Raw genomic sequence first — 12,080 nt, 5'->3', positions numbered from 1 at the left:
TTAAACTACGAAAAAAAAAAAAAAAAAAAAAAAAAAGGAAACAATAAATATTAGAGAACGGCCCTCTGCAGATTGGTAGATATAGAGTGTAATTGAATTGAAGAATCCCTACCCATCCCATGGGAGCTCCAATAATGCTACAACTTGGAGATTGTCTCTTTTACTCTCTCAATATCATTATTCTTTCCACCAAAGGACACCTGCACCAGCAAGGCATTGGAGTTAGTAGAAAACATTTATTTATTTGACAGAGTGTGGAATAATAATAATAATAAATAAATAAATAAATAAATAAAACTCTCATGGTGTAAAATCCCACCACATATCATGATTATATTAATAGAAAGTAAATAGATACATAAAAACAATAACTCATTTTTTTTCTAAAAATGAATCAGAGAAGACCACATAAATAAATAAATAAATAAAGAATATATGTTATATTACTTTAGTGATAATAATTGAGAGAGGGAAAAATGAGTCAGAAATAAAAGCGAACTGGAGGGTGGGAGTATTAATTGACACGTTGAGGAATTGATTATATGTTTGGAAAATCGAGGTGATGAATGAATAAAAAAACAAGGAAAGGGGCCTTACAAGTTAGGAGAGATGGCCTTCTGCAGTCAACAAGAGACCATCTTACATGTGACCTATAGGCTATAGAGTAAAGGCCAAATGCTATTAAAAGATTCTTCCAAATTGTTAGCCTATGATGCGGTAAGTCCCTATGACCTACTTTTACTTATTATTATTATTATTATTATTGTTGTTGTTGTTGTTGTTGTTGTTGTTGTTGTTGTTGTTATTATTTTAAAGGATATTTTATGTGTGATACATAATGGTGTTATTATATACTACGTAATATATATTTACTAATAGTGTGTTTAGTTCGGGAAATGTGAATCAACCTTAGGTAATATGATTACTTTACAAAAGGCAAGATAATGTGAAATTACATTGTATACGTATCTAGTTGAGATTGCAGAGCTGTGACTGTTGGTTTTATCAAACACGGATGGTCAAACGGCAAGCCAACACCACCGAAAAATCAACTAAATGTTTGGTGTAAAAGTAGAGTAGCGATTCGGCTCTCTTTGTATTATGAATTGCTTATGATGAGTGCGGAAAATTGTTTATATCTCTCTCAAGGCCTTAGACCCCTATTTATACAAGCTATGAGGGAATTCTTCCTTCGGCAATCCTAAGCTACCATATACAAATTAAGACTTCTTTCCTTATTACATTTGGATACTTCCCTAATCGATCTCGACCTTCTTTCCATATCTTCCGCATGATTCCCACGCCCAACCGCCTTTGCCTTTAGGAAACCCTTTAACCGCCCCTCTTTACACCGCCTCCTTTACCTCAACCATAGCTCCTAGGTCGGCCGAACCGCCTTATCACTCGGTAATCCAGCAAGCATATTCTTTTCATTCTCAAACTCATCCTTGAACACGTTCTACAAAGCCGTCCACTAAATAACCTCCTCAAATAAGTCCGTGGCCGACCGACTCGGTGTGGCATCGCCCTTCCTTCCGAGTCATTCAAGCTCGCCCCCTTCCTTCCACGTCTCTTGCCTCCCCATCGATCGTCCTTTCCTTCATTCCAAGCTTCAGGTACCGAGCCTTAGCTCATCCCCCATCAGTGGCATTAGCGTGTTTATTGAAATTATTTTTGAGGTTATGCTATATAATTACTTAAATGCTCTCAATACAAATAAATAAATAAATAAATATTATACTGCGTTAATTCTATTTTGGTCATACATTTATAGGTGGCAGTCCACTTTTAATCATTTTTTATCATAACATTCTCCTTTGCTCTTAGTATTATTGTGGCATGGTCATTTTTGGTCATCTGTAAACAAAATCATTTAAATGTCGTTAAATATAATGACATTTTGATCTTATTTTATACAAAGTGGATTGACCCGCTATAATTTTATATTTTTTTTAAATCCTTAATTGAAGACCGGAATGTCATTGTATTTAACGACATTTAAATTGTTTTGTTGGTAGATTGATGGCCAAAAATGTCACAATAATACTAGGACAAAAAGGATGTTCTTAAAATAATAGACTAAAAGTATAATGGCACCTATAAATCTAGGACAAAAAAAAAAATTAACTCGATGTGTGTAAATATATTGTTGCTATTATTATTATTATTATTATTATTATTGTTATTATTTTGAAAAATAAAATAAGAATATCTCATATGAAGGTAATCAATAATCACATTACCTAAGATTACCGAGGTATTCACACAACTCAAACTAAAGAAGATCATAAATATTATCCATGAATATGCGGCTTGTGTATGATGCATGCTAAAATTTATCTTTTCTATTTATTTTTATCCAAATTTTTTATTTAAAAGATTAAAATAAGGTCGTTAACCAGTGTTTTTACGACACCGATGTTTATTTTCAATGTTGATGAACACTATATTATTGTTATTAAATAGTTTTATTTTTGTCATGTATAAAATTAAAGTTAAATAAACTAAGTAATGTATTTGAGGAAAATTTTAGAAGTAGCCAACTCCTTACCCAATCAAATAAAATGAACATCATATAGCTAGAAAAGGAGTGAAGAGGTAGTTGGTACAACATTGATTGACAGAGATGGCATTGGGGATTTCACTTTTGATTGTTTTCCTATATACTTAAATACAATATTCAATTCCAAATATTATCTTATAACAAAAAAAGCAATTACCAGAACAACCTCATTCTTCAAATAATCCAAATTAACCATCTAGCAAATTAGTTAAAGACGGACAGCTCAACTAGTCACGTGGGTGAAGTTTGGAAAAAGAGACTAAGGATCGACGATTCACACCAGCAGTAGGGTGGGAGCAATCTGTTCGGTCTCTTTGTGCTTCAGTAGTGATGCGGAACAGGAAGGAAAATAAATGAGAAATGGTCACATGCATGAAGTCTAAGAGACATGCAGTTTGGTGGCTAGTTTTATTTGAAATTTGGATTAGATTTAAATGTTCTTAATATTTGTAATTCTCTTTATGATTGTTATACTTTTCCCATGCATGCTTTTAATATTTGCAACTCTTCAGTTTTTCTAATTATCTATTTAAACAGACTCTTGTATTCAGAAATTCAAGTTGAATATTATTGAAAGTCTTTGAGTTTGAGTTATATTATTTGTGTTCTTTTGGTTTCCCTTGTCCTACATCAAGTAGGTTGAGAAAGTAATTATGAATAGATAATATATGAATAGATAATACATTGTAACAGAGTCAGTAGTACTCAAAGAAAAAATTAACGTATTAATTGGGATAGTGAATGCAACAAGCCAAGAACATGCACATACAAATTGCATAATGATTTATTTCATGATATTATTCAATCAGTCATAATAATCGAGTTGAAATTAAAATTCCACCCAGCCTAAAAAAGGACCATTTCCCTTTGCTCAACCTACACATGTGAATCCACCTCTTCTGTTGGTTGTAAAAGGGGCAATGAACACATGTATGAAATACCTATTGGGAATGAGATAACACTTTCAAGATGTATTCAATTTAGAATATATATTTAAAAAATCCCATATTATATAAAATTAAAATACATATTGTATTTTGTTGTTTTGACCCTTGAAAATGTAAAACTTATAAGAGCATTCTCAATAGATAAATTTTTGCACAAATTTTTAGATGTCAAGTAGGAAAAAAATGAGGGAAGGGAAAAATAAAATAAAATTTAAAAAAGAAAAATGAGTTTTGAAAAGAAAAAAAATGTTTAGTTAAAGCGCCGCGTCCAGTGGGCGTGGAGTGCACGCGCACGGATGGGCATTTCTGATGCGCCTCACGCGCACCAGACGACTTTATTATGTTTTTAGGTGGTGCCCACAATTGAGACCAAAAATCAACCTCTCTTGCAACACTCTTAAATTTTCTTTTCCCTAAACTACCACAAAAACTCTAATATAATTTTGAATAAGTGTTATGCGAAATCATTTAACGTGAAACTTATAATACTTTTTAATTAAAATGTAATAATTATATATAGTTCGATAAAAAAAATTACATTTTAATTAAAAGATATTATATGTTTTAATTGAGACGATTTTATATAAAATTCATTTTTGATTTTGTATAAAGTGAGTATTATTTGATTTGTAGTAAATTCATCGATCTCAAGTTATTTTTTTTTTTTACTTATTAATAAATATAATAAGATTTAATTAAATAATGTCACGTGAAGAAAAACTTTACTGTAAAATTAAATATCTTGAAATGTCATGTCAATTTATGATGGCTTTGAAAATATATCAACATTTTTTTAGTTTTTTTTTTTAATCTTGAAATGTCATGTCAATTTATGATGGCTTTGAAAATATATCAACATTTTTTTAGTTTTAATACACAATTGAATTCTGTTAATAAATAAATATGAAAAAAATATTGAAATGCATCTAATGACCGTAACAAATAAATGTTCACTTGGTATGTTGAAAATATACAATCCTTTTTCTTTTTAAACATGTAATATAGAAACTACTTAGTGACGGCTTGTCGATTAAACGTATTTATTGCAAAAAGTTTGTAGTTGAATTGAATAGGTCTATAGTTTTAAGTAAAAAGTTTTGAATTGAATTCTCATTTTATTTGGCTGTAACAAAAAAAAAATGATGAAGTATGCATTTATGCATTATACCGTTAGCAATACAATTCACTTTTAACACTAATAACTAAATATTCATTGGATAACAATAAGATCATAGCCCCGACATTAAACTTTATCACGCCATATCAAAAAATTCACTAGTTGTCATTATAATTATATATACTGTGATGTACCAAACTTTCAACACAAATATTAACTAACTGCTAATGACATAACTAACAGAATATATTAGACTAGGCATCTAAGATTAGACACAAGCTAAGAATACTTAAATGATTTGAAATAAGGTGCTTAGAACATAATGAATGGTAGCTTAAAGCCCTAGAAGAACTTAAGACCTTATTATCTATGGATTAATCTTCTGGAAAATCAACTTTTAGAGATGAATATGGACAATGCAATATATAATATTTAAAAAAAAAAAAAAAAAAAACACACACACACACTATTAAAATTGAAAATTACACAAATATGGCTATCATAAAGTTGATAATTGTGACATAAATAGATAGAATCCCCTTTGATTGGTGAACAAAAATGTCACTTGGCTAGCTAGGATAAACTTGTGAGATGTGACACAACTACAATGTGATTACTACCTCATGTATCCAATAGTTTCGAATTGGATTTTGTTCCAATATGAATTAGCAGTTCTATTTATAAACTAATACTTCTAATTTAAAGATTCAACGAAACTAACTAGAAACAAAAGTGAACAATACTTAGCTCGATTACAAAATTAATAACTCAGATCTAGTTTCCGTTACAAATTATATATGACAATTTTGATTTTTTAATTTGGATAACAACATTTTTTTTTTATCCTAGTGGTGCATGTACGTTTACCAAGTCATATCAGATGATTGAAATTAACTCAAGGGAATTGTTATGATGAATGAACAAATTTATAATACTCTGTATGAAGTATATTGCATTATCCAACTAAAAGAATTACAATAGAGGTGATGAAGACTCCTTGTGCGCAGAGTGTACATGCAAGGTAGAAACTGATGAAGGCTGATTGAGCAACTCACAATTACCTCTTGTCCTCCTCCAACACCTTTGGGTAGGGGTTCTAGGGGCTTAGATTAACCTAGTGTAAGTTGTGAAATCTAATGTATTAAAAAGACCCTACAATAGACACCTTGAACAAGTCAAATTCGTGTAATTAAGTCAAAATTACTTGTTCTCCAGATTTACGCAACAATTAACCTTTACAAAATTAGTTTTATTTTTTAAAATCAATTTAAAATATTTATTAAAAAAAAAACTCAACTCCCTCCCCTTCTTCTTTAGACTAGAGATAAAGAGATTTCTTCGTTTTCGGCACGGAGACGAAAGGGATGTGGGGTTGTTTTTATTTTTAATATTTAAAATTAATAAAAAAAATAATTTTCAAAGGTTAACCGCCACATCAACGGTTAACATGGAGAACAAGTCAACTTTTATCCAATTGCATGAATTTAATTTGTTTAACGATCCAATTACACATTTTTGAGTTGAATGATCCAATTGTATTTTTATAAGTACTTTCTTGATTAATTTGACCCTTATTCCTAATAAAATTGATCGTAGATGTTTACTATTTTATAGTAATTTACTAAGAAAGATAAACTCATTATTGACGCCATACCTCCATCTAATATGCTGATGAATCACCATGATTTAATCATCCATTATTTTATCAGACCAAGATGGTCTCATACGAGAAAAAAATTATTTTTATGAAAAAATAAAGAATAAAGCAGTCTTATTAATATACCTTTTATCATAAATTCATAACTAACTAAGCTAATACTCAGTAATATTTGTTTTTTGTTTTTTGTTTTTTGTTTTTTTTTTTTGTTAAAGGCAGTCTTATTTACGGAGTATTTATTTATTTTAATAAAAAATTGGGGGTTATTTAATAGGAGGTAGGGTTTTTCATAAGGTGCAGAATCCAAAAATACCAAAAACCATCGAATCACAATCCTCCATCAATTTTTCTCTTCCTTTGTTGTTTTTGGCACTTTGTCCAAGGCGACCCTCTCTTCCTTTCAAAGATTTTTATTCATTCATTCCTTGAAGCTCTTTGCTTTCCCTTTTTAATCACTCTCCACTCACCAATCTTTTTTTCTCTTGCTTTCTTTAATTTCTTGCTCGCTCATACATCACCCCCAAATAAAGCTCCAAAGTAGACCAAACCCATAGCTAATAATAGCTTTCCCATTTTTTTCACAAAACCCCAATCCCAAGCTTCTCTGTATTCAGCTTTTCACCTCCTCCATAGCCTACCCTGCGACCTCTGCAGCTCAAAACCCAGTCTTGTGAACTCTTTTTTGAGTTTTGTTTCTTGTTTCAGATCTTGGGTTTGTCTGTTGTGAATTCTTATTGTTATTGCACACTTTTTGCATTGTTTAGTTTATGATTATCATTGATGTTTTTGGGTTTTTCTAGGATTTTGTTTGATTTTGAAAAGGTGGGTGTTTTTTTAGGTAGATTCCTCAGGCTGGGGAGGTGGGTGTATAGTGAAAAAAGGTATTCTGATTCCCTCAAAACAAAAAAAAAAAAAGATTCTTGATTTAACACACTGATAATGCCATTGTAAAGCTTACACCTTTCAACATTTCCCTTTCATTCTCTGCTCTTATCCATGAAAAAAATTCTTGAATTGTTATTATAGTTTCTGGAGAATAAAAAGTTTGAGTCTTTTTTGGTTTTGGTGGAGTGGGTGATGGAGATTCTGTCACCATCTTCTTCCTCTTACCTATCAAACTCGAGCTGGATTGTTGAAGAAAGCAATAAGAGCACAAAATGGACCCCCGCGGAGAACAAAGCGTTCGAGAATGCCCTGGCTTTGTACGACAAGGACACGCCGGACCGGTGGGAGAAAGTGGCGGAAATGGTGCCGGGGAAGACGGTGGGGGATGTGATTCGGCAGTATAAGGAATTGGAAGATGATGTTAGTAGCATAGAAGCTGGGTTAATGGACTTGCCTGTTCCGGTTTATGCTAGTTCTTCTTCGTCTCTTTCTCCTTCGCCTTTCACTCTAGATTGGGGGAATAGCCGTGGGTTTGACGCGCCGCGGCAGGGCTTTGCCGGCGCCGGCGGAGGGAAGAGACCGTCGGCTAATAGGACGCCGGAGCAAGAACGGAAGAAGGGCGTTCCCTGGACTGAGGAAGAACACAGGTCTGTAAATTGGTATTCTACTTTTTTTTTTTTTATAGTGTTTTTGGACCCACTAAAATTAATATGTTGCACTGAGGTTCAATCTCATAACCTTCCTCGGGAAGAGCCACTACATGCTATCTGAGCACAAGGCGCTTGGCTTCGCCTGCCTCCTATTAAAAGTTGAACTGAGTCAATAGCCTGACCAACTTGACTGGATCGATCTTTAGATTTTGAGTTGAAAGATTGAATTTGATCTGAAATTCTGATTGGTTTTTGCTAGGTTATTCTTAATGGGGCTAAAGAAGTATGGAAAAGGGGATTGGAGAAACATTTCAAGGAATTTTGTGATTACCAGAACACCAACCCAAGTTGCCAGCCATGCCCAGAAATATTTCATCAGACAGCTTTCAGGGGGAAAAGACAAGAGGAGAGCCAGCATCCATGACATTACAACTGTCAACCTTAACGACAACAATCAAACCCCTTCACCGGACAGCAACAACAACGTTAACAACAAGCCGCCATCGCCCGATGGCGCCGCCACCGTGCATTCGCAGCACAAAATGCCCTTCCAGTGGAGCCATCAGGTGAGCAATGGGGCAGTCATGGGGAGTTTCAGCACAGCTCAGCCCAACTTTTTCGCCCCGTCGCCCTATGGATTCGGGTCTTATGGGATGAACAAAGTGCAGAATCATGAAATTTACTTTGGACAACAAAACATGGCTTTGCAGATACAATCAGCACAGCAGTTTCATCCTGCTTGAGTTCATGCCATGTTGTCCTAGAATGCTTGTTGGTTTCAATTTTATTACAACCTTAATTAACTCTGTTTCTGCTTCTTTTTTTTTTTTTTTTTTTTTTTTTTTTTACCTCGTCTGCCCTGTAAATATGTTGTTTTCCCCTTTCCATTTTAGTCTTCAGTAAGTGTTTCTAGGAATTCCAGAATTCTGAAATCCCAATATTATTGATAAACCAAAAAGATACCATTCTGGGTACTCTTTTGTACTTCAACATGAATCAATGGATTGATTGATACTCCTGATTTCATACTCATCCTAAATAGATTCAGTGCCAAACAAGTAACAAAAGCCTTACCAATCACTATCCTTGCATTTCTCGGGAGGAAGTAAATTGCGCGTCCTGTAATTTCAGGAGACACCGTTATTCGCAAGATTGCCTTTTTGTCATTGTACCATATGCACCGGGGGCTGTGCATTCTATTGATGGTAAGTCATGAAGTGTGTATAGTTTTTTACTTTGTGGTATTCACTATGGACAATATGAGTTTTACACCACAAGCAATTTGGACCAGTAAAAGCATGCAAACACAAGTTGGCATGTGTCAGAAGCCACTATTTTTCCTGCATTTTCCACTGTCCAATAGAAAAATTGTTTCATAGACCTATAGACTCCTAGAGAATAAAGCTCGTGTCATGATTTTATTAATAAAATAAAATAAAAATTATTACTCATACTTTTTTCTAGTTTTATCACTGTCTAAAACTGCTACCCAATAACAAGTTCATCATTCATTCAAAAACCATGATTGGTTGACCGTACTTCAAGTCCTAATTTTCAACGCTGAGTCCTAGTTCCACTACTCCAAGCATCTTATTAGGCGATGGCAAACAAAATTATTCCGAAACTTTTCTCAATTACATGATTATATTCTTCTTTTATTTCATAAGATTCTATGTACTCGTGTAAAAAGTGTCGATTATATTGCTAAACAAACTTGACCTAAAGGTTCAAGCCAGATTTTCTAAATTAAAAAATTGGGTTTTTTTTTTTCTTAAATTCTTTTGGCTAATAATTGTTATGACTTGTGGCTTTCAGACCCATTGACTCTAATGCTTTCCCCAGCATCTCATTGGCCAATTTTGGGAGTGATAGTTGCAAAGTGGTAGATTAACTTTTTTCTATAGCAGTCCAACAAAATATGATTGCTCTGTGATTTTAAAGATACTGTGTCATTAACTTTCTTTATAAACGATGAATATAAAATCAGTAAAGTTTTCTCAGTTTATATTAGTTTGAGAGTAAGATGTAAGCTATCAAGTAAAATTTATCTCAAGCTAGATATTGATGGAGCAAATTAAAGTAGGTTTAGACGTAATAAATTTAATAAGGTGTTGGAATTTAGTCTAAACTTGACTTGTTTAGTTATGGATTTGACTTCTATAGTTGTGATATATTTAAATACATGTTTATTGTGTTGATGGCAATTGAAATAGTAGACAACAATCCCCGAGCAAAAATGATTGTGTATAGATGAATAATTCTTATGTAGGCTAGGCTGGTGGGGTATATTGACCCATTAGACCATACATGCGTTAATTGCATTACACAAATTTAAGGTAACATTGTACTGTATTCTGAGGTGGATCTAGAAAATAATCTGAATGGGAGTGTAGAAATGTCAAACACTCATAATATGGTTCAAATACAAAATACATTATAAATTACAATACAATGTTTATGATAGACTACAAGATAGTTAAGGATACAACCAAAATTATACTACCAAAATTAAAGTGGTTGATAGTGGGATTTCATCCCATAGCATTTCATATCATACCCAAGGTTACAATCAAATGAGCTATTCAAGTCCTTAATAATTTTTACATAAATTTTGATTTTATATATAGTGGCGAAGGATGAGGTGGATAGTTGTTCTTACTGTACCCATTATAGATCCACCCATGACTATACTATGAGTTTTAAATGTTTATATATTAGAATGTCATCACATCACTCTCTATTAGACATGTACTAATAACGTGATATGTGATCAAAAATTAAATTGAACTTCTAATAATCCAAACATATCACTTGAATGTGCTTTTATTAAGTTGTCGAACAGATCTAGTTGAAAGATATGGAGCCATAGCTATGTGGCCCTGTGCATGGAGACAAACAACATAAACCCTAATTTCCATTAGGCAGCACTCATATCAAACTTTTTAAATTTGTCGTCCATCATATCATTCGCAGTAGTGCGACTGTGATATCTGATCTTCCCCACCGCTACCTGCTGGTTAAGCTTTGTTTTCTTGATTGAACTAACAACAGCAGCACGGTGTGCCAAGGCCAAGAGTATCATGCACGGTTCCAAATTGGCCCCCACAAATTCAGTCTGCCAAAAATTTGTTTTCATGACACCCAAATATTTGGATACATATATGATTGAGTACAACTTTTTTCTTGATGCGATGGTGTGACCGAGCGAATAAATTAATCACTGGGACATTTGATAGAAATTTAAACAGAATCCTTTTATAATTGTAAATGAGAAAAGTAGCCACTTTGATAACATTATATATGCAAGTTGGTCAATTTGTTCGAATGTTTATCTCCATCTAACAACTCATATTACAAACAAATTAAATTAAGAACTTCTTGCCCATTATTCTGATTCCAATGAATCGAGAAAAGAACTTGTTGCATTTTCCTTTATTCTTTTCCTTTCTAACATGATATGATGCTGCATGCAATTATGTAATATAAAATGTCATCTTGTATTTCATGAAAATTAAGTCAAGCAACCCCGACCAAGTTGTATAATCACAACATTTCAAGTTTAACTTTATGTATAAACTATCTATCCATAAGATACTCCAGCTTAAGTTGATTTATTTCTTTGTGACCTTTGACAGCTAGGATCACAAGACGATCAAGTTTCACTACAAAATACGAGTTTTCCTGTAAATCAAAGAATTAAAACACGTCATTATACAAAAGCATAAAGGTAGTAATATAGGAGTGTGAATGTGTGATTGTGATACTTGTGTGTTTGAATGGTTGTCCTTTCTTGGTTGAATTCCAAGTTCCAAACACAAGGTAAAGATAATGGCAGGGCATCTTATAGAAGAGTTAACCAAATGTACGTGTCCCTGCATGGATTGTCGAGCTGAGGTCCACACAGATCTTTGGATGATCTTCGTGGGGGCTTCTTTTACTTAAACACAGTAACAGATTCACAGGGACCGAAAGCAGAAGATGCACCAAATCTAATGGAACAATACTTTAAGAGTCAAACATATATACCTTTCGAAGAACACAATCTTTCTAATAATAGAAAAATATCTTAGCTTGGTCTCACCTGGCTTTACACTTGGATAGATACTCTCAATCCTTGAGCATATATATTTCTCTCTCCTCCATCTTTATTCTCAATTGATTGGATACATACATAGCACTTTCAAAGCTTCAGCCTGCATCCTCTTAAGCTCAGGTCATCACTGACCAATGCAGTTTCCACAACATGCACTTTAAAACAGTA

At 33.1% G+C, this 12,080-nt stretch overlaps 1 protein-coding gene across 1 annotated transcript; it reads left to right on the top strand.

Annotated features, from left to right (window-relative positions):
• The first annotated feature begins 6,597 nt into the window (after positions 1–6,597).
• Positions 6,598–8,636, top strand: LOC116015404 (transcription factor DIVARICATA-like). Its single transcript, XM_031255455.1, has 2 exons — positions 6,598–7,816; positions 8,079–8,636. The coding sequence occupies exons 1-2, from the start codon at positions 7,362–7,364 to the stop codon at positions 8,560–8,562; spliced, it is 939 nt and encodes a 312-aa protein (XP_031111315.1). The 5' UTR covers positions 6,598–7,361; the 3' UTR covers positions 8,563–8,636.
• Positions 8,637–12,080: the final 3,444 nt, after the last annotated feature.

Source organism: Ipomoea triloba, chromosome 4 (assembly GCF_003576645.1).
Source record: "Ipomoea triloba cultivar NCNSP0323 chromosome 4, ASM357664v1".
NCBI lineage: Eukaryota > Viridiplantae > Streptophyta > Magnoliopsida > Solanales > Convolvulaceae > Ipomoea > Ipomoea triloba.
The sequence above is the reverse complement of the archived record's forward strand: the minus strand, read 5'-3'. Positions and strand labels throughout refer to the sequence as shown.

Coding starts and splice junctions, on each gene's coding strand:
- LOC116015404 (XM_031255455.1), top strand. CDS start 7,362: ATGGAGATTCTGTCACCATCTTCTTCCTCTTACCTATCAAACTCGAGC. Junction 7,817..8,078: donor TGGACTGAGGAAGAACACAG/GTCTGTAAATTG, acceptor GGTTTTTGCTAG/GTTATTCTTAATGGGGCTAA.